We start from the raw sequence: 22,144 nt of genomic DNA on the forward strand, positions 1-22,144 counted from the left end.
TCTCCTTCATCAGACTGAGGCTCCCAACCATAAGGACCCCACCCCACCCCCAATCAGAGAAAAATTAGAACACTAAGGGCACAGATTATATCCTTACCATTAAGTCACAAATTTTCAGGGTGCAGATTCTCTCTCCCATTAGACTGGAAGCTCTAGAGGGCTGTCAGTAACTCTACCATCAGACAAACGGGCTTTTGAAGGGCATGATCTGTCTTGCCCGGCAGACTTGGGGCAAGATTGCCCCAAGGGGGTTGGAGAGCCACCAGTCAGATATATTGATCCCAACGCAAAACTTTATTGTCAATACACAGATGCCTGGCCCCACTGGCCTCACCTTTCTCCTCTTGGTGCTTAGGCCCCCTTAGGCCCCATCTAGCTCTGGCCTAATGCAGGGGACCAGGGATGCCCACCCTTAGGACAAACCCTGGCTGCCTTGGCTAGCACCCCTGCTTGGTGCTCTTCCTTGCTGTAGGGCTCCCTCTCTTATCCAGCATCCTTGTCCATCTGAGTTCCTCTGGACCTGGGGCTCACAGGCACAAGCCCTGAGATGCCACCCCCTTCACAGCCCCAGGCATCTGCCTAAGTGTAAGGGAGAGGATGGGCTCAGACCAGGCTGTGCCAAGTCACACTAGAGATGCAGGAAGATGCAGCAGCTGGGTGTGCGCGCGCAAGTCCCTTGGCTCCCGTCCTGCCTCTCAGCGGCTGGTCTTGTGTTTGTTAAGGAGTATGTTTGTGGTGGATTCCTGAACCTGCAAACCAAGGGGTCTTCTTGTCGATCCCTCACCTTCCCATGGCAAACACTGCCTTACTCCTCTCCTCTAGCTTCAGAGGCTACCCCGCCAGGCCTCCCAGGGAAGTCCTTCATATGGTTGACTCTAGCTGCCTAGTATCCACTCTGAGCTTGGGAGCCCAGGCTGTGGACATTCACAAGGCTCCAGGTCATTCTAGCCCAGTCAGGTGGTATGGGAAGTGGAGAAAAGAAATTACGTGGGTGCGTGCCTTTCTTTTTTGAGAGAGAGAGAAAGAGAGCACGAGCAGGGGTAGAGGGGCAGAGGGAGAGAGAGAATCTTAAGCAGGCTCTGGGTTCAACCACAGCACAACACAGGGCTCAATCCCACAGCCCTGGGATCATGACCTGAGCCAAAATCAAGAGTCAGACACTCAACTGACTAAGCCTCCCCGGTGCCCCAGGAGAAGGCTGTTCTTAGCACCCTAGAGAGAACCCAGGAGACCCTCTGCCCCCAGTGGGCCTAGGTATCTGCCACTAAGCAGAAACTGAGCTGGCTCAAGCCACTCTGAGAAGGGGTAAGTTTGAAGGTCTTAAAGACATAAGTGGCTCGGTGGGAGGAGCCTGAAGGGAGTCGGCAGAAGTTCTCTGAGGAGGAAAGGGTGGAACCTAACCAATCAGCAGGAGGGTGCAAGTCTAGGAGGTGGCCTAGGTCTTGAAATAGAAAGTTTGACTTAATGGGCAGAGGCTGAGCTGGGTGGGGTTGCGGGCAAGCACTTATTGGGTAAGAGAGGGAAGCCACATGCACCTTTTCCCTGTTGACAAGCGCAGTGATCAAGTCTTGCTGGCGAGTCATGTCACAGATGTCCAGGGAGGACCCACTCGCCACCGACAGGCTCAGGGACAAGTGCTTGTGCATCAGCTCCTCCTCCTGCTCCTGGTTGAAGCGGATGGAGCGCACCTCCTCTACTATCCTGGGGAAGGAGGGGTGAATACTTTCAGAGGGCTGAGGGAGCTTGGAGGGGAAGGAGAAAGGGGGGGCAGCCCCATCTCTTCCCTGGCATCCACCCCGCTCTGCCCTCCCCCCTCACTCCTATGGAGATACAGGCCAAGCTGTGCACTTGCGTGGGATGGAAAAACAGGGTAGTCTGGGGAGTTCCAGCTCCTCCACCCGCAGACCCCAGTCAGGTCATTTAAACCTCTCTGGGTCCCAGGGTCCGTGTTATAAAATGGTGATGGCTGTGAGGCCAGGAGAATCTGAAGCTCTGCTCAGCCCGGACTCACGAGACTCGGGGTACCCCCAGTACCCGCCCTACATGTTGAGCTCATCTCGGATCTCCTTGTACTGCATCAAGTTCTCCTGTATTGCCTCGAGCACCAGGCAAAAGTTGTCACAGGTGTTTTCTGAGAGGTTAGACAGGTTGCCCCCCGTAAGTGGCTCCTGGGGGAAACCCGACATCTCCAAACGGGCGACCTCACAGTGCACCAGTGGCAGGTAGTTACTCTCAATCTCCTCCTCCTTGCCTGTCTGGGAAGGGGGAAATGGGGAAGGGGCAGGGCTCAGCTGGTACCCCTCCCCCAGGCCTTCCTGCTTGGCTTCAGGGAGGATGCGTCTCCTAGGACATCAGGGTTCTGATGCCCCTCATTCAGCTCCAACAGATCTCAGTCTCCCCACGCTGCTGGTGGGAGCTAAATTTCAAATGCGTAAGCCTTCTCCCACCTCTTTGAAAATTCTTACCCCTTTTTGAAACTTAGCACCCAGTTTCGCTCCTGAGAAATCTTACCTGGCAAACTTCTAAAGCCCTGCTACTCTCAAGTCACAGCCCACACCCCTCAACACTTTGGAAGTACTCCACCCTCCACCCCAACCAGCCTTTTGGAAGTTCTACCCCTGAATGAGTAGCGCTGTAGCTACCAATGAGGTCTACGTGTGTGCCAACTGCTGTTCATTTCTCTACATGCTTCTCATAATAGTCCTATGAGAAAAGAACTATTAATATTCCCATTTTGCAGAAGAAATTGAGGGTTAAATTGGCTACCTGCCCAAAGGTCACCCAGCCACTCAGTTTTGAGTTGCCATAGAAGTAAGGCATCTAGGGGGCACCTGAGTGGCTCAGTCAGTTAAGTGTCTGACTTCAGCTCTGGTCTTGATCTCATGGTTCATGGGTTTAAGCCCCACATGGGGCTCTGCACTGGCAGTATGGAGCCTGCTTGGGATCCTTTCTCTACTTCTCTCTGTCTCTCCCCTCTTGTGTTCTCTCTCTCTCTCTCAAAATAAATAAATGAGCATTAGAAATCTAGGAAACCCATACCCCTCTGATGGCACTCAGGTAGGGGATGCTGCCTCCAGGCCTCAGACTTGACTTTCTGGAGGCCCTTGAGTGTGGAAGTGTGTGCACGCGTGCGCACACACACACACACGCACACACACACACTCAAGTCAGTACTCATACATTCACCTCCTCCTCCCTTCTGCCCTCCCCATCCCACTCACCTCACTGAAGGTTATCTGATGCAGTTGCCCATGCTCGCCTGCCTTCATCATTTGCTCCAGGTTGGTGGTCACCACAACGACCAACAGGTTGATGCCAATGAAGGCACCGATGGTGATGAAGATGGCAAAGTAGATAGCACCCCCGATCTCCATTGCGTACTCTCTTGTCTCCATCCTGGAGATGGCAGACAGGGGCCCCATCACCTCCCTGCCTCTTTGAGCCTCGATTTCCCCATCTATGACATGGAGACATTATCTCAAGGCCTACTGGGTCTTCTGCTACCTCACTGCTGCTGTGCAGACCTATTGGCTGCTCCTGACTGTCATAGTAGCTGCTCTTTGCTGAGCACACAGGACCTCAAGCCAGCCCTCTAAGGGGATGTGGACATTGGCATTATCAAATTTAATCTATTGACTATACTCATTATTCATGTTTTTCTTATTTTAAAAAATAATTCACTCATAATAGAAGAATCAGAAGGAAGATATACAGGGGGGAAAAAGCCCATCTACTATTAATATATTGTTATGAATCTCCTACAAAACATTTTCCTAACGAATAGGTTTTTCTTCCTCTCTCTTTCCATACACACACACACACACACACACACACACACACACACACACTTATATATACACTCTGTGCCAGGCTCTATGCTAAGAGACTTATATAGATTTTCTCTGTTGATCCTTACAGCAATTCAGATACAGTTAATTATGGTAATTCCCAATCAGCAGGTGAAGAAACTGAGGCTTGGAAGAGAGAGATGAAGTCACTTGTCCAAGGTTGCGTGGCTAGAGTGACGGAGCAAAGAAACAAAGCCCAGCCTCCAGGCTACCTTTATTGCACACCTATGATTTTCACACGACCTACATCGTCATGGGTAGTGCCCACAGAAGCCCTTTACCCACTGTGCTTCTAGTCTCACAAGAGATCAAAAGAAATCAGTCAGGAGGACCCACTTCCTAGAGTGGACTGGAAACAAATAGTGTTTAGACTTGATGGAAAAGAACAGAACTTGGTGGCCATCTATGGCCTAAAATGACCTTGGGCAGCAGGTGTAAGAATGAATGAAATGAGGCTCTGAGTTCCCAGGAGTCCAGGCAGTGTGGTAGGCTCGGATGGGGGCTGGGAGGCTGTCCTGAAATCACAGAGCTGCTCTCTTCCTCAAGGCCTACCCGGTTGTTTAGCATCATGAACAGGCCTGCAGTAGGACTTTGAATAGGTGGAATTTCAAGGGGAACAAGGCTTCCAGCAGACCACAAACCCAGAGGCTCCGGTCCCAGGGGTCTCCCTTTCCCCAGCTGGAAGTTCCAGGCACCTCCTCTTGCTGGACACACCCTCATCCCCAGCTTTAGAACTCCACCCCCACTGCCTTGCCCCACTGGGTTGAGGGCCCGGAAGCCCCACGGGCACTCACTGAAAGTCCCTGTAGATGTCCACCCAGCCATCTTGGGTGATGCAGATGAAGAGGGTGTACAGGGCAACCTGCATGTTCTGGAAATGCGTGGGCACAAATGCACCAAAGAGAGTGACCCCGAACACAGAGAACACCTGCGAGAGAAACCAGAGAAGATGCCTGGGCTTGACCCAAGGACCTTGCAGACAGGCCATGCACATGCCATGCAAATGAACACTGTCAAGGGAATGACAGGGAGTCAGGCCCATAGGCCTCTCCTCTTCTCCAGACACCCCTGAATCCCCAATGACCTGGGGGCCCAGTTCAGGGAAGGGGAGCAGCTGAGGGGAGGGAGGGGCACTGACCAGCATGAAGAAGAGGATGAGGGCCATGATATTGGCCATGTCAGGCACCGACTGCAGGATGACACGAATGATCCGGGCAAGAGGCTCCACCGCCATGCACACGTGCACCAGACGAAGCGCCCTGTGGCACAGCCTCTCAGGGGTGCCCCTCGGCCCTTCCCAGGCCCCACCTCCCCCCTGCCCCCTGACCTGCCCAGACTGGCAGAACTGATCCCCACCCCATCTCTTTCCCGGGATCCAGACACTTCCCCTTCTTCTCCCCAGAGTTCCCAGCTCACCTGAGGGTATAGGTGATAGAGATGACATCGAGTTCATTAATGAAGAACCCCAGGAGCAAGATAAAGATGATAAGGAAGTTGAGGATGTTCCAGCCGTCCTGGGTGGGGGGTGGGGGGTGGGCCAGCCCCAGTGGCGTCTATCAGGCCCAGCCCATGGAGACATCCTGGGTCTGCCCTCCCACCACCCCAAGGATGGGGGGCTCAATGCTCCTCTCAGAGCGGGGCCAGCCATCTGCCATCCAGTGCTGTTACTTATATGAATCCCCAAATGTGCCACAAAACACACATGCACTCACTGTCTCGTATGTGTGTCTACAGCCAAGTGCAGGCTCAGAGACACACAGTGGAGACACTCACGTGTACACAGCTAGTTCCTAGGCTGAGCACCCACCTGGGCTAGCGCACTGCTGAAAATGGCCCTGCCCTACAGTTAGGTGACAGGAGAGTGTTTGGATGTTCCAGGCTTTGGATGACACACACTACAATTAATGACACAATAAAGATAAATACTGATAAAAAACATTAAAGAACACTGCTTCCACAGCCAGTTCAGAAGTAAACTAGCACTCACTGTACAAGAGTGAGGGAGAGACAGGACATTTTTACAAGCCCTTTGTCCAGTAAGGCACAAAGTCAGAGGAGTGGGGACTGAGGAGGGGACCGAGGAAGGAACCTCGCATGTAGGCAAAGTTCAAGCGCAGCCACTCAAGAGGGGAATTTATCTAACAAACAGTAGATGCATTTACCTTTTAGCCAGTGATCCCACTTCTAAAATCTGACCCTCCAAAACTCTGGTTCAAATACAAAATGACATCTGTGTAAAGTTGAAAACAACTAAAGGGTCCAGCAATGAGACAATGATTGAATAAACCATGGAGCATTTATTCAATGGAGTACTGTGTAGCAAAAACGACGAATGAGAAAGTTCTCCATACACTGATACGGAAAGGTTGCCAGGATCCATTAAGTGACAAAAGCAAAGCGCAAGGGGAGGGAGAACAAAGGCAAAGGAAGACTAAAATATACACATATTAGCTTATGATTGCAAAATACACCCTGATAAACAAGAGATTATAAATACAAAAGATTACCTGGGGTGGAGGGGAAGGGATGAAGGGAGGGAGTGGAAGGAAGAATTCTTTCTGTGCCTCTCAATATATTTTCGACCCATCTGTACCTGCATTAAATATTAAAAAATAAAACTTTTTTTTTTAACGGAAGAAAAAGTTGTTTAATTTATTGGGCAGTCCAGTGAACACAAGCCCTCCTGGAATCCTACATTTGGTGTGCCTGTGCCTACACATACCCAAGGAGATGCAAGCCTGTCTAGCCACTGATCCAGCTCTCTAGCCAGCCATTATTAAGGTCCAACTATATGCCGGACCCTGCACCATATCCTGAGGCTACAGGAGGATTTCTGCCCTGTAGGGCACACAATTTCCAGGAAGACAGATAGTAAACTGAAACTCCATGGGAGAGAGATTAAGAATCAGGGAGACACACAGTAACACCTAACCTGGCCTGGGAGAGGCGGGAGGACTTCCCGGAAGAGAAGCTATCGAATGAGTCTTAAGCGGTAAGCAGGAGTAGAGCAAATGAATAAAGTGGCAGGGAGCTTTCATAGACGAGAGGTCAGCTTGGACAGAGGCACGGAAGCGAGAAGCCGCAGTGTGCGCATGTGCATGCGCATGCGCGTGCGGGTATGTGTTGGGTTCTGCAGCTGCAAGCAGTCTGGTAGCTGGACCATCGAGGGCAAGGCAGGAACGATGAGGCTGCAGAAGCAAGCAAGGGCCACATTGTGGAAGGCCTTAGGCACTATAAAACCTTTCGACCTGATCCTGTAAACAATAGGGAGCCACTGCAGGATTTTAAGGATACTTTGGCATGTGCCTTGGGGAGATTACTTTGATGGGGGGAGAGGGGGGTTGGTAACATAGGAAGCTAAAGCAACATCCTAGTGGGAGAAGACCAAGCAAGAAAGAGCTAGCAAGGGGTAGCAAAGATAGAGGCAGCAAGACATTGGAGAAAGATTTAAGGTGGTGAAATAGTGATTCATAGACTGTGGGGGTAAGGAGGACAAAGGAACCCACGAGAGTAGAAGAAAAGGAAGAGCTGGGGACAAAACTTCGGGGATTCCTCCATGGCGGGGTCATATTTTGAGATATTAATTTACAGACTTTCCACTCTTTCTTGCATTTCCTCTTGCCCTCCCCTTGCCTCTGTGTTTCACCACAACCATTCCACAAGGAGGGGGTGAGGGAGGAGGAGGCAGAAGCGGTCTCTAACAAACCCTGGCTTGTGGCCCTGGGAACCCGGCTGCTGATGAGGGTTAGGGTTTAGGACATTAGTTCTCAGCCAGGGATGATTCCTCCAAGGGACATTTGGCAATGTCTGGGGACATTCTTGGTCGTCACAACTAGGAAGGTGCTAGTGGGGAGAGGCCAGGAATGTTTCAGAACATTGTCCAATGCGCAGGACAAGCCCCCACAACAGAGGATCACCCAGGCCAAAATGCCAATAGTGCCGAGGTTGAGAAACCTGGTTTAGGGGACAAGCAGAGTAGTTGGGAGGAGCACAAGATTCTCAAGCTTGCTTCGATTCCCTGGTCCTAGTGAAAGCCTGGGGCTTAGCCTTGAAAGTGCAGGCCCCCTGGGGCTCCTGGCTGCTCAGTCCATAGAGTATGTGACTTTTGATCTTAAGGTCATTTGTGGAGTTCAAGCCCCACACTGGGCGTGGAGCTTACTTAAAAAAATAAAAATTAAAAAAGAAGCATTGCTAAGAGAAGTGCAGACCTCCTAACTGCTGCTGGGAAAAAAAAATCTCAAGAAGATACACAGGAGGAAATGTTTTCTCTTATGGAACAGACGTCTGCCTGCCTCCTAGGGCTAATTCTGATAAAGTGGAACATTGAAACGTTCACAAAAAGCACGGTACCGACTCCCCTCAAGTATGGAAACACCAAGAGTGTGCTCCATCCCATTCAATTTTCTGTTAATGAAGATCTTTGCACATGTTATTTGCATAAGGAAGTCTTTAAAAATTGTTTTCTTTAATGTTTATTTCTTTTTGAGAGAGACAGAATGTGAGGAGAGGGGCAGAGAGGAAGACACAGAATCCAAAGCAGGCTCTGGGCTCTGAGCTGTCAGTACAGAGCCTGCCATGGGGCTCGAACTCACAAATCATGAGATCATGACCTGAACCAAAGTCAGGTGTTTAACTGACTGAACCACCCAGGCGCCCCTGCACAATGCAGTCTTTAAGACACCCAGATTTCAGCAATGTTGTTCTGGGTTCTATACCATGTTCTCTGAACCTCTAGCCCCTGGAAAGCTTAGAATTCTAATTGGTTGTCCTGTTAATGGTATTTAAATGGTACCATTTAAATAGGGGCGCCTGGGTGGCTCAGTTGGTTAAGCATCAGATTTTGGCTCAGCTCATGATCTCGTTAGTGGCTTGTGAGCTCGAGCCCCATGCTGGGTTCTGTACTGATCGCAGGAGCCTGCTTTGGATTCTGTGTTGCCTTCTGTCTCTGCCCCTCCCCTGTTCCCCCCCCCTCAGAAATACACGGTAAAAAATTATTTTAATGCTTGAAAAAAATATTTTAAGTAATCTCTACACCCAACATGGGCTTGAACTCACAACCCTGAGATCGAGGGTCGCATGCTCCACTGTGTGAGCCAGCCAGGTGCCACTAAAAGGTTTTTAAAATTTTATTCACTTATTTATTTTAAATTTTTAATGTTTATTTTTGAGAGAGAGAGAGGAGGAGGGGCAGAGAGAGAGAGGGAGACACAGAATCTGAAGCAGCTCCAGGCTATGAGCTGTCAGCACAGAGCTCGACGTGGGGCTTGAACTCATGAACCACGAGATCATGACCTGAGCTGAAGTTGGACGCTTAACTGAGTGAGCTATCTAGGCACCCCTCTAATAGGTTTTAAAGCCTCTTCTCAAACATGGTCAAAGGCAAAATAAATCCCTTGACTTCAGAAATGACTTGACTGTAGGAGTCTGCGCAAGTGCTCACAGGGGAGGGACAGAGAGAGGGGGATAGAGAGAGAATCCCAGGCAGGCTCCATGTGGTCAGCCTGAAGCCCAATGTGGGGCTCAACCTGGGGCTCAAACTCACAAACCGTGAGATCATGACCTGAGCCAAAATCAAGAGTCAGATGCTTAACTGCGCCGCCCAGGTGCCCCAGTACAAATTACTTTCTGCCCGATCACAGACATCTCAGAAGTAGTAGGTCTCTCTCTTCACACAACACAAAACACACACACACACACCCTCAGCTTGTAGGACCAGAAGCCCAGGGGTGGGGTGCAGTCCCTAAGGAGTTGGTGTGATGGCAGGGAGGGCCCAGGATCTCACCTTCCAGAAAATCCAGAAGCCATTTAACCAGCCGAGGAGAACCTCACAGATAAGGATGGTCAGCACAATATCATCTATGGTAGAGAACAACTCATAGTGTTTCTATATGAAAGACAGAGAAAAAGAGAGGAGGGGAGAGGTCAGTGGAGCAGAGCCTGGGTGTGGCCTGGGAGCAGGGGTGTCTGCGGGGTGGGGGTTTGGGGGAGGCAGGCCCGGAATCCTGCTGCTCTTCATCTCAGCAACTCTGCAGCTCCCTTTAGTCCATATTGTCCACGTACATGCCAGGCACGTGCTAAGACCCCACGTGTGTCATTCATGTCAGCATCACCATTGTCCTCCAAAGTGGGCTTTATTCCCATCTCACAGACGAGGAGTCAGAGAGGTGCCTGAGGTCAGACAGTTAGCAATGAAGATTGTTGTCTGACTATAAGCCTTTAGTCCTAACCTCTGGAGTAGGGAATACTTGGAAAAGGGAGGTGGGGAGAGGTGGAACGGGCTCCAGGATTGGAAGGAAAAGCCCTGGCCGCTGGGACAGAGGACACCAAGCCCCATCCTTCCTTCTCTGGTTGTCCCAACCACTCCGGCTGCTTCGGGTCCCAAATCTCCCAGACAAGGCCTGACCAGCTTCCTATGCATCCCACCCCCCGGCCCACTCATGTGTCTAATTCCCTGGGTGAATGGACTGATGGATGGATGACCATGACCTTGAATTCTATTTAAAATTCAACTCACTGGGATGCCTGGATGGCTCATTCGGTTAAGCCTCCTACTCTTGATTTCGTTTCAGGTCATGATCTCATGGTTCGTGGGATCGAGCCCTGCATTGGGCTTTGCATTGACAGCATGGAGCCTGCTTGGTATTCTCTCTCTCCCTCTGGCCCTCCCCAGCTCTCAGGCTCTCTCAACATAAACGAATAAACATTTTAAAAAATCCAACTCATTTTTCCCCAATCTCCCATGAAGCTGTAATCTTCCCATAGTTTATGACCCATCTCCACCCTGGCAGTTACCAAAGTTCCTTGGACTCCTCCCTTTCTCCACTTCCATGGCCAACAGACTCAGTGCCTCAAGGTTCACTACCACACGCGGAGGCCTCCTAGTATCCACAACCTTGCCATCACCCATATCTGCTGGCCAATGAGAGGCTGGGCAGTTTCTTACATCCAGATGGGAGGTTAAGGTTATGGGCTCCCTGGCTGTTCCAAATTCCCAAAGGGAGTCATGGGGCAGGGATGTCTGTCTATAACAAGGAAGAACTTTCTGTCTCCTCAACTCCACCCCGCTGACTCCTGGAGGCAATAAGCTCTCTGCACTATTTGATGCAAGATCTTCCTAAATAGTCCTCCTACCTTCCCCAAGTCCTGAGCATCTATGGCTAAATCAGAGTTGCTTCCTCTACCTACAAGCCTGCTATGGCTCCCAATGGCTGGCAGGACAAGGTTCAAAACCAGTCTGGTATTCCCAGGCTTCTAGGATCTGACCTTCATATCCTACACCAGAACTTTTAGCATTTTTGACTGGGACCCATAGTAAGAGATGAATTTTATATTTCACATCCTCCCTCCTTTCCCCTTCCCCACCCTCTCTCGCGCAAGCACACGTACAATTTCTATTTCATTCTACTTCATTCTGTATCAAAATGCTGGTATCTGCAGTCTGAACTGATTTCACGATCCGTTGAGGGGTTGAGGCTGCCTTGTGTTCTACTCATGCTGCCATCTTGGCTGTTGGATGTCTGCCTCTACCACGTAGGAGGCAGCTCCTGTCAAGGCCACAGGCATTAAATCCAAGGGAAGCTCCATGATCCTTCTCTGGCCTCCTCTCTTGCCTCTTCTGGCCCTGGACCCCCTTCTTGACAGCACACTCTCCTGGGTCCTCTCCATTCCCCTGGCCACTCCTCCTCAGTCTCCTTTCGTGCTGTCTCTTCCATTCTCCATCCTTCAGGTGGAGGCTCTCCTCAGAGCTCTGTCCTGGCCTTCTTCCCTTCTCACCGGGTACGCTCTTCCCAGGCGATCTCAGCTACTCCTTTAGTGTCTGGCAACCATCCACTTTGGAATCTTCACCCCCGAGCTCTCGGCAGGATTTCAGAGTTGAGCTCTAACCTCTCACTAGACATCTCTGTAGATTGCATGGGCGCCTTAAATGCTACTCAATTCAAATTGACTTCGGCAGCCTCCTCAAACCCACTCATTGTCCTGTGTCCCCACGGTCCCAACAAACAGCACCATCCCCACACAGTTACTCAAGCCAAGTGTAACTTCTTGCTCTCCCTTTCTCTACATGTGTGAGTTGATGATGTATGTTAAACAAGGTGGCATGTAATAAGCGCTAAGTGTTTGCCATACAGAAAAGCAGTCAGGGAGGTCCATGGATTCATCTGCTAGAGAGCCTCAAATGCACGTGACCTTTTTTGCCAACAGCTACTGCCCTAGTTCAAGACCCACCATCTTTCACTGAACATCACAACACGGTCTTGCCTGGACCCTCTTTTCCCATTCTTGGCACCCTCCCTTCCGTGGCCCACACTGTAGCTGCCAGCGTGTTTTCTGAAACACATGTCTGGTTATGTCACTTCCGTGCTTTCAACCCTTCCCTGGCTTTCCAACAACATAGGATAGAGGCCATCCTCCTTAAGATAACTTAAAGACCCCACACCAGCTAGCTGATGACCATTGGCACCACACTGGACGTTTTTAAAACACTGATTTCAAATAGCAGAATTCATGTATATGCCTTGTAAAGAAAGTAAAACACCGATAAGACCAAAGTCATACTGGACTTCCAGATGGACACACAAAACTCATTCACAAGCTGTTTTCCCCACTCTAAACATTCCTTCCCATCTGTCTTTCCCTGGTCAACTCCTACTCATTCTTCGTTCCAAGCAGAAGCATCCTTTTCTCCAGGAAGGCTTCCCTGACCCTACAGGGATGCTTACTCTGAGCCCCCATGCACTTTGACAACTCAGGCATTTGTAACGACGTGCTTAAGTCTGAGACCGAATTGGGGTCTGCTGTGATCATGTCTGGAACCCCAGCACAGTGTGATCCTCACTTAGTGACCATTTATTAAAATGGGTTACCCTTGGTGTGCCTGGGTGGCTCAGCCGGTTAAGCCTCCAACTTTGGCTCAGGTAATGATCTCACGGTTCATGGGTTCAAGCCCTGCATCGGGCTCTGCACTATCAGTGCTTAGGATTCTCTCTCTCTCACTGCCCTTCCCTCATTCATGCTTTCTTTCTCTCTCAAAAATAAATAAATTAATTAAACAAATACACACATAATGGGATCCCCTTCCCCAGCAGGGACTCATTTGTCTGCCTCTGCTTACACCATTTTTCTCCTGCCCTTCTTCTCTACAAATCCAATGCCTTCCTCATACCTGGGCCCCCTCCACCATGAGATCTTCCTTGATCTCTAGTTCCCTGGAACATCGGAGCAGACAGGCCCTTGAAGACCATTCAATCCAATCACCATGAACAGATGAGGAGCCTGGGGCCCTGAGAGAAACGTGCCTCGCCCGGCCCCTGCCCCATTAGATCAGTGCGGGCAGAGGTGAGGCTGGAGTCCCACCTGGCCAAGGAAGGAGTTGGTGCGCAGAGCAATGGTGATGGCGTTGACCACCAGCAGCAAGGCCAGCAGAAACTGGAAGGCTGGGTGACGAAGCAGCTGCTTGATGTACATGCGAGTGATGAACTCCTGCATGTCCCAGGTATCCTGGGAGAGGGTGGGGGACCTTCCTTCAGGCAGGTGACACTGTGGGAGGCCTCTGCCTGGACGTTTGTTCTCAGTGAATGGGGTCCTGGGGGGGGCACTCTAAGGGGAGAAGTTGCTGAGATGGTCATGAAACAGAGGCATCAGTGTAGGGGTCACTACCCATCTGGCTACTAAAAGGAGGTAACTGCTGGGGGGATCATCGCAAGGGAGACTTCAGTGGTCTCTCCCTGGGGAGCACCGCCAGGCGGTCACTAACTACCATTAGGGGGTCAACACAGGGGTCACTGCTAGGGAGGGTCCTCAGGGGAGGGTGTTTAGCAAATAGAAGGGGCGGAGTTATTCTGGTGGCCTGTTGCCCCCTGGGCACAGCTGCAGAAGGGTGACTGGGGGTTGGGGGGCGCTGCCAGCTGCAGCCCAGTCCCCCTCCTTACCTTCGCACTAGTGATGTCTCTGCGATTGATCAGCACTTGCTCTTCCGGCCGGGCGTAGGGTTCGTGAGCACCCCTCTGCGAGGGTGAGGAAAGGGCCCATCAGTACAGCCACTGCCCTCGGGGACCCAGTGCGGTGCTCCTGTGCCCCACCCCATGCTGGCATGCCCAGCTTGGGTGGGCCAAGGCAGGGGCCACCTACCATGACATTTAAACGTTTGATATTGGTGTCGGTCCATTGCTGCCACCAGGCCCTTCGGTTATCCATCATAGCTGCTCAGTCTCCTCCCACCCATCAAAGAAACTTCATTCCAAGTGGCCTTGCTCCCCCTTGTGGTGAGATCATAGAGGACTCTGTGACCTCCAGCTGGTCTGCATTCCACCAAGGAATTCTGACAGCAAGAGAAGCTCCTCCCACTGGTCCCCAGGAGGAAGCCAGGGAGACTAAGGGGCTGGGCTGGGGTCAGAGGTCAGAGGCTGATGGGAACAGGTCAGGTCTCTTGTACGGCCTGGATGGAGACACAGGGACAGGTCCCTACTCTGGGTCCGGAGCTGGAGGTGAGACAGGGAGGAGAGAAGAGCAGGGTTTGGCCCCAAGGTCCTCTTTGGAGTAAACCTCACTCTGTACTCCTCCCTGTAGGCTACACCATCCATCACCCCAGTTCCCAGGGCTGCCCACCCTGCCCTTCCATGCAAGATGTGTTTCTCCGTCTAGAGTGAAATGCTGGTTTCTGTTTCTCTTTGAGCCCCTGGGGATGGGGCAGGAGAGCACCCTCTGGTCTCCAAAGGGTTGGGGAGAGATGGGCATGAGTGGATGCCCTCACCAGTCACGGATCAGTGACCCATCATCCTGGCAGACACGGGGCTCCAGGACAGATTCCTGGTTCTAATATGGAAGGCGAAGGCCCATGTGGATTCATTTTAGATAAACTGATTTTATTTTGTTGAAAGTGTCTCTTGTGTAAAATGAACACCTATACAGGGTGGCTTAGGGGAAGGAGAAGTGCAGTCTTATGCCCCCAGAGGTCAGAGGGGGAGAGAATTCTTTAGCCCAGCTTCTCAATCCTTCATTGGCAAGGGAGGATGGCACAGCTCACTTCACCCTAGCCCACTCAGCAGACAGAGGAGTGGACATGGTGGATGCTGAGGCAAAGAGGGGGCGTCTTGGGGGGATACATGGACTAGTGCTACCTTCAACCTTGAATAGAACCAGGGGATGGTCTGTCCTGGGCGTGTCAGAGGTTGGGGGTTGAGGTGGTCCTCAAGGCCAGCGGTCAGGAGCCAGGGTACTAGCCAGGGTCAGAGGTCAGGAGGTTGGAGGTTGCTCTCTGGGGCCAGGGAGCAAAGATGTGACTGTTCCTCGGGGTCAGATGGCAGGGGGTGGGAAGACTGTTCTCTGGAGTCAGAGATCAGGACTGGGGAGTGGCCTTCAGCCTGCACCATGCCGCAGGCTCCCAGGCTTTCTGAGTAGAGCTCCTGGTGCCGCTCCTTCCACCACCGGAACTTCTCTCCAGTCAGCTCAGGGTCGCCCAGCACTTCCTCCAAGGCCTGCAGCTCCTGCATCTTTGCCTGTGAGGAGAGTGGGGGCTAAGGGGTCATGATCACCCAGGGGGAAGGGCAGAGCCCAAGCCCAGAGCTAACTCTGGAGTCCAGTACTTAGAACCCAGCACCTGGCCCGGTCTAGCACTGAACCTTTAATTGGGAGTCTGGCTCTGGGAACCCAGAACTTGGCCAGTCCACAGCTGAGCCCAGAGCTCAGGGCCAGGACCCAGAGGCAAAAACCCAGAGCCCAGTCCTTCGCCATGCCCAGTGCCCTCCAGCTGACCTTGAGTGTGCTCTGTAGCGCGCGCACGCGGTGCACTCGTTCATTGAGCTGGGGGTCTCGGTTGCGCCGCATAAAAGAGCTCCGCCATTGTTCGTGAGTGAGAGGCTGTGGCTGGCCCAGGAGGGACACGCCCCCCTGCCTCAGCCCCCACACCATTCCTTCCAGTGCCCCTTCGTTGTTGTCTGTGGGAGGGGGGAACAGATGAGCATGTGCCCATCCCAGCCCCCACCACCCGCACCCTCACCCTCCATCCCAGCTCTCGGCCCCAGCACAGCACCTGGTGGGGGGCCAAAGGAAGTCCGGGGGCCACCCTGCGCGGGGGTGGCTGCAGGCAATGTGTCTCCGTGGAGTGGACTCCAAGCTTGGGCTGGGCTAGGCTGTGGCCAGGGCAGAAGGAGAAAAGGGTATCACCCTGAGCCCCGTGGCCTGCCATTTGCCTCCCACCAGTCTCCTACTCACCGAGCCTGAGCGCGACCCAGCCTCATCGTCAGGGTCTTCTGCTTCTGTCTCACTGTAGCAGTCTGGGGGGAACAGGAGCAGTTGGGGAGCCCACTCAGCCTCACAGGGTTTGGGGAGGCCAAGAAGCGGGCTAGACCATTAGACTTCCCAGCCCCCATTCCAGAAAAAGACAGAGGCTCAGCTGAGACCTGGTGAGACCCACGTCTGTGACACCCACCTTCCTCTCGGGGCAGGGAGGCCCGGCCTGGAGACTGGTACTTGGAAATGCAGGTAATAAGATGGCGTACCCACCTGTGGAGGGGCAAACGGGTCTCAGGAGTTGCCGTTTACTATATGGGCTTTTCACCTATATCATCTTCTGCCTTAATCTTCAGAGTACTTCTGAGAGGTAGGAACTCTTATTTTATTATTTTTTAAAGTAAATTAAACTTTATTATTTTATTATTTTATTTTAAGCAGGCTCCATACCCAGAGTGGAGTCCAACGTGGGGCTTGAACTCACCACCCTGAGATCAAGACCTGAGCTGCGATCAAAAGTCGGACACTTAACCAGCTGAGCCACCTAGACACCCTGGAAGTAACTTTTTTTAACCTATTTTATAGATGANCTCCAGGGTATCAGCAGCAAAAATGAAGGGTTTGTACACATCATGGGTCAGCTGGAACACACTGCCAGGGGACAGAGGGGCCGCAGTCAGCCTGGCCGTGCCCACCCAGAATTGGACTGTGAATCCCAGCTCCTGCTGCCGCCCGCCCCCAATTCTCCCCACCTCTCCCCTTCTCGCCCCACCCCCCAGCTTGTCACACTCCAGGACTTAACTATTTTTTCTTCTGATCTTGTCCACTTTCCAGACTGTAGTTGGAAACATTAATGAGGCCCTCAGCCTTCTCATCCTGGGGGAGGGGAATCACAGCACGAGGGTCAGCTTGAAGGCCCAACACCCTGGAGGCCCAGTCAGGTGCTGAGGGTGGACGAGGGGAGAGGGTATGTTCCAACCACAAATCTCCTGGTGCCTAGAGCTCAGGGCAGGAATCCGGGGTGGGGGCAGGGTTATGACCAAGGGGTGCCTTTGAGCCAGGAAAGGGGAAACCGAAGATATCCAGGGCAACAGCTACAAAGACAAGACTGCCTATACATCTGCTCTGTCCTTAGACACACAGAAAGCTGCTTCATACCCCTGAGCTTTGCAAACACGGTTCTCCCTTCCTGGTTTTTTCTACTTTCCATCTGACTAACCCCCAGGCATTGGTTTCTCAGGGTGGACTGAGAAATCCACTTCTCCACTCTTCAGGCTGGACTGTCCACTGCTGCTGGGCTGTTCCCCCATCCTTGGACTTTTCCTTCATCGCGGCATGTGTCCCCTTAACTGTCCTCGAGTGTGTGTCCATCCTCCCCCCACCAGCCTGGAGGAGCAGGCACTGCTAGGCTGTCCCTGGCACCCAGCCTAGAGCTGGGTACATGGTAGGCACCAGAATGTTTATTGAATGAATAAACAGTTGAACAAATGGCCCATTGCTAGGACAGAGTAAGAGAATAGGAAGGAAAGGTAGGCAGAATAAACGTGATTCTCTCTGCATTTTCCCAGACTGCTTTGCTACACATATTTGCTCATTTCTCTCCAAAGAGGATCCTCGTTTTACCAAGAGGGCTCGGGGGTCTGTGGCCTGCCTGTGACCACACACGAAGCGGATGGTGGAATAAGGACAAGAACCACAGCTCGGACTCACTCGCTGACCTGTGCTGGGGTGGGGGGCGGCGCTCACCTGGGGCTGCTGGTACCAGTAGAGCGTGTGTCTCTTGAGCACGAACCAGCAGCGGCGCCAGCGAGGGNGCCTGCAGCAGCACAGCACGGCCCGGGTGACCAGGGAGCAGCAAGGCATCCCAGCCCCCAAACCTGCTCCCTGCCCACCCCCCCACCAGCATTCCTAACTGATATATTTTTTTTTTAATTTTTAAAAATATTTATTCAGTTTTGAGAGACAGAAAGAGACAGAGCATGAGTGGGGGAGAGGCAGAGAGAGAGGGAGACACAGAATCCAAAATGGGCTGCAGGCTCTGAGCTGCAGCACAGAGCCTGATGTGGAACTCAAATCCATGAACCGTGAGATCATGACCTGAGCCGAAGTCAGGTGCTTAACTGACTGAGCCACCCAGCTGCCCCTCCCAGCTGCTATTTCTGAACCCAAACTCTGCACTCAAAATATTACAAGTGTCTCCTTGAGGTAGGGCTGACTCTTCCCAATCAATTATTTTTTTTTTAATTTGTTTTTGAGAGAGTGCAAGTGGGGGAGGGGCAGAGGCAGAGGGACAGAGGATCTGAGGTGAGCTCTGCGCTGACAGCAGTGAGCCTTATGCGGAGCCTGAACTCACGAACCGCGAGACCATGGCCTGAGCCGAAGTCAGACACTCAACCGCTGAGCCACCCAGGCGCCCCTGACTCTGCCCCTTTTAGAGACGAGGAAATGGAAGATCAGAGGATGAGCCATTGGCCCGAAGTCACAGAGCAGGTATGAGGTTCAGGCTGGATACACGGGTATGTCTGACCCCAGAAAGAGCTGTTCATGAGAGGCTGTGTGGGAAATGGGAGGATGGCCTTGCCATGCACTGTAAACCCTTCTAAGAGCTCAGATCGGGGGCCTCCCACCCAGTCAGGTACACCTTTTACCTTTTGATTTCTTCTGACCCAGGACAGGACTCTGAAAAGACCACCAGGGGTTAGAGAAGAGTCTGGGGCCCAAGCCACACACCCCTCCTTGCCGGGCCCTCACCTTACCTTGTCAGGGTGTTCTGGGGGTTCCCGAGTCATTGCTACCCCTGCTGGGAGGGTGGCCGAGGGTGCAGGGAAAGTGGGTAAGGATTCAGGGTCAAGGGAGGTAGAGTCTGTCAGGGAGGGAGGACAGAGAGGAGCATCCGTGAGCAGAGCCCCAAGCTGGGCAGCAGGGTGAGGGTGTTGGGGTCTGGGGATCAGAGCCAGGCCCCCCGCACGCCTTGCCTGGGGCATCCACCACCTGGTGGGAGTTTGAGACTACCTGTCCAGGCAGGGCTGGGTCCAGGACTTGGGTTTGCAGTCAGGTCGAAGGCAAAGACGTCTTTGGATGGGGCCCTGGGGAGAGCAAGGGGAGATGAGATGAGTGAGCCCGTGGCTCCCCTCCCAAGAATGCGCCTGCCGCGGAGCCCATTACCTGGGAGACTGTGGGGTGAGAGCCAGCGAGGGGATCGGCAGCTGCGGGGAGCCCAGGGCCTGAGGAGGGGTCTGGGGAACAAGCAGAACTGGTGACAGAGCTGACGATGATGGGGGTCTGAAAGCAGTCTGTGGGTGGGGCTGAGGGACAGGTACCTGTGGAGGGGTCTTCGGTACCGGGACCTTCTTCAGCACTAAGCTGACCCCGGCTGGCTCTCGAAGCAGCTCCCGCACTACATTCTTATGGGGCCAGCCCACCTGGGGGACAGGGCAGGGGGCAGGGCAGGGACCCTGGGCTGATGGAGCTGGTGGCCAGGGGGCTCTGGGGTAAGCCAACAGCACTCGCCCTTGGCCTCCTGCCACTCCTCCCCCAGGAGGCCTCCATCAGCCCCTCCGCCTTGGGTCTGCCAAGGCCACTCTGACCTGTGGGAGCTGGCTCACTTCACGGAAGGCAGCTCCCACAACCCCGGTCTCCCCAAGGGACCCTCCCCACCCACCAGCCCTGGGCTCTGCTCAGTAGCCCCTCCACCTCCCGCCATGTCCCTCACCGCCTCACTCACCACCACCTGCTCGTTGACCTGGACAATCTCGTCTCCAGGCAGGATCTGCAGCCGGGAGTCAGCAGGGACCTGGTATGGGGGGTGGGGCTCATAGGCTGTGCCTTCTGCGGGCCTGAAGCGGGCTCAGCTGGAGGGTAAGAGGGCAGCTGGGAAGAGCGTGGGACTCTCACCTGGGTGCCCACCCGGGACACGAAGTGCAGGCCGTTACTGGTGGTGTGGATCTCCAGCCCCTGCCGAAGCAGAGGCTGCAGTCACTCAGGGTGTGGGGGCACTGGGATTCTTGGGCGGGGGGGGCTCTGGGGAGACAGCTGGCCCCAGGCTGGCACTGCCCACCTCGCTGTGTCACTTTGGGCCCCTGCCTCCTCCTCGTCCAGTAAGGGCCAGAGGGAAGCTGGCCTCCTGACTAATGGCAGGACTAATAGCCCTCCTGGAGTGACACGCAGGGACGGGGCAGGGAAGGGCACGGCTGGCACCTCTGCTTTTCCCAACGAGTCAAAGATTAAAGCAGCAAAGTCCACGTCCTTTCCCCAGTCCCCTAACCTGCCAGGTCTGCGTCCAGGGCTGGAACGTGTCACCAGCTGACCAGCTAGAGCCCCTCAGGACTGGAGAGAGCACTGAATGACAATGTGTCCCCAGGAAAGCTCTCTGGGCCCTTTTTTTTTAAATTTTTTTTATTTTTTAATGTTTTATGTATTTCTGAGAGAGAGAGAGAGAGAGAGAGAGGCAGCGTGAGCAGGGGAGGGTCAGACAGAGAGGGAGACACAGAATCCGAAGCAGGCTCCAGGCTCAGAGCTGTCAGCACAGAGCCCGACGCGGGGCTTGAACCCACGGAACCGTGAGATCATGACCTGAGCTGAGGTCGGACGCATAACTGGCTGAGCCACCCAGGTGCCCCATCTCTGGGCCCTTTTAACAGTTGCATGGAGAAAGCCTTCCAGCCACAGCCGTACAGGGTTCTGTGGGGTGCTAGAACCAAGCCTGAGGGCCCAGACGAGGCCGCCGAGGGGTCGGAGCTCACCAAAGGATCGTCCAGCGGCACCCGCTCCAGCACGGCCGTCTGCTCCAGAAGCTCCTGGGGGCTGCAGCTCAGGATGGCGCGGCAGATCCCCACCATGTGGCTGCACTGGGGGACGGGGAGCAGGGTGTCCAGCCTGAGCTCCCATCCTGATGCCACCCCTCCTTCCCGCTCAACCGCACACTCACGATGCTCAGGACTTTGCTCTCCTTCTCAGCCGCTGGACTGTCCTGGAAGCAGAGAGGGCAGCCTTCTCTGAGCGGGGGGCACCGCGTTCTCAGAGGGCAGGATGGGCCTCCCCGCAGTCCCTCCCTGCCTGCCCATGTGCTGGCCTCCTCCCAGAACCACAGGGCCTTAGAGCTTTGGCTCCAAGGTCTCGTCCCCCGATGCCAAGCCCCAGAAGCCACCACACACGCCCTCCCCCACTCCACCCTCCCCTGAGAGGCAAACTTCCTGAGCTGCCCCTGCCAGCTAGGAGACCCCAGGCCCCCAGAGCCCCCTACCCAGTGCCTAGGCCTCCCTTCTTCCTGCCTCTGCCTTTTCCCAACCCCCACAGCCGAGCTGGTGCTGATTCACAGGTTATAAAAAGCTCTAGCCTGACTTGGTCCCTACAGGCTGGGCCAAGCCTGGCCCCTGGTTCTTCTACCTCCTGCAAGGCCTGGCCCAGCTCCGCGCACAACTCCCCAATCTTCTGGCAGGCCGAGAAGTCGTTTAAGTGGGAGAAGAGGTACCTGACGGGGGAAGTATGGAGCGGCGGTTAGGAGGCTGTGCTGACCGGTCAAGTCGGTCAAGTCATGGAAACACTCAGAGCCAACTATTCAGTTGGGGATAATACCTGCTCTGACGGGTTTTGACTGGGGTGAAGGAGATGACAAGCTCTACTAAAGAGCTTAGCACAGAACTTATTTGTCAAGTGCCTAATACATGCCAGGCCCTGTTCTAGGCACACAATTACATCAATAATGATATAACTTCAGGGGTCCCCTGGGTGGCTCAGTCAGTTAAGCATCTGTCTTTGGCTAGGGTCATGATCTCACGGTTTGTGAGTTCGAGTCCCATGGTGGGCTCTGTGCTCACAGCTCAGAGCCTGGAGCCTGCTTCGGATTCTGTGTCTCCCCTCTCTCTGCTCCTCCCCCGCTTGCACTCTGTCTTTCTCTCAANAGTTTGGGGAATTCAAGCCCCACATCGGCTCAGCGCTGGCAGCGCGCAGAGCCTACTTGGGATCTTCTGTCTGTCCCTTCCCCACTGGCACTGTCCCTGTTTCTCTCAAAATAAATAAACTTAGGGGCGCCTGGGTGGCTTAGTCGGTTAAGCGTCCGACTTTCGCTT

General features: G+C 53.5%; 2 protein-coding genes across 4 annotated transcripts in view; both read right to left on the bottom strand.

The window, feature by feature from the left end:
• Positions 1-275: 275 nt before the first annotated feature.
• Positions 276-14,094, bottom strand: CATSPER4 (cation channel sperm associated 4). 3 transcript variants are annotated; one of them, XM_077775868.1, is made up of 11 exons: positions 13,977-14,094; positions 13,778-13,852; positions 13,203-13,346; positions 9,631-9,732; positions 5,265-5,362; positions 4,987-5,107; positions 4,643-4,776; positions 3,222-3,396; positions 2,044-2,255; positions 1,536-1,701; positions 276-749 (listed from the first exon to the last, which is right to left on the bottom strand). In XM_077775868.1, the coding sequence occupies exons 1-11, from the start codon at positions 14,043-14,045 to the stop codon at positions 696-698; spliced, it is 1,350 nt and encodes a 449-aa protein (XP_077631994.1). In that variant the 5' UTR covers positions 14,046-14,094; the 3' UTR covers positions 276-695. The 3 variants fall into 3 exon arrangements, with proteins under 3 accessions (XP_077631994.1, XP_077631995.1, XP_077631996.1); XM_077775870.1 differs by lacking the exon at positions 276-749 and having other exon boundaries at positions 1,652-1,701; positions 2,044-2,251; XM_077775869.1 differs by lacking the exon at positions 276-749 and having other exon boundaries at positions 1,611-2,251.
• Positions 14,095-14,689: 595 nt separating this feature from the next.
• Positions 14,690-22,144, bottom strand: part of CNKSR1 (connector enhancer of kinase suppressor of Ras 1) — a 9,509-nt gene continuing 2,054 nt past the window's right edge. Inside the window, 18 exon segments of the mRNA XM_077775521.1 lie at positions 14,690-15,343; positions 15,600-15,781; positions 15,877-15,976; positions 16,059-16,120; positions 16,276-16,349; positions 16,641-16,727; positions 16,879-16,952; positions 17,823-17,892; positions 18,718-18,755; positions 18,833-18,939; positions 19,089-19,162; positions 19,242-19,312; positions 19,397-19,498; positions 19,801-19,869; positions 19,971-20,030; positions 20,819-20,923; positions 21,004-21,045; positions 21,462-21,546. Of these exon segments, the coding sequence (XP_077631647.1) occupies positions 15,074-15,343; positions 15,600-15,781; positions 15,877-15,976; positions 16,059-16,120; positions 16,276-16,349; positions 16,641-16,727; positions 16,879-16,952; positions 17,823-17,892; positions 18,718-18,755; positions 18,833-18,939; positions 19,089-19,162; positions 19,242-19,312; positions 19,397-19,498; positions 19,801-19,869; positions 19,971-20,030; positions 20,819-20,923; positions 21,004-21,045; positions 21,462-21,546 (1,672 nt within the window). The 3' untranslated portion in view covers positions 14,690-15,073.

This window comes from Crocuta crocuta, unplaced genomic scaffold (genome assembly GCF_008692635.1).
Source record: "Crocuta crocuta isolate KB4526 unplaced genomic scaffold, BGI_CrCroc_1.0 scaffold127, whole genome shotgun sequence".
NCBI lineage: Eukaryota > Metazoa > Chordata > Mammalia > Carnivora > Hyaenidae > Crocuta > Crocuta crocuta.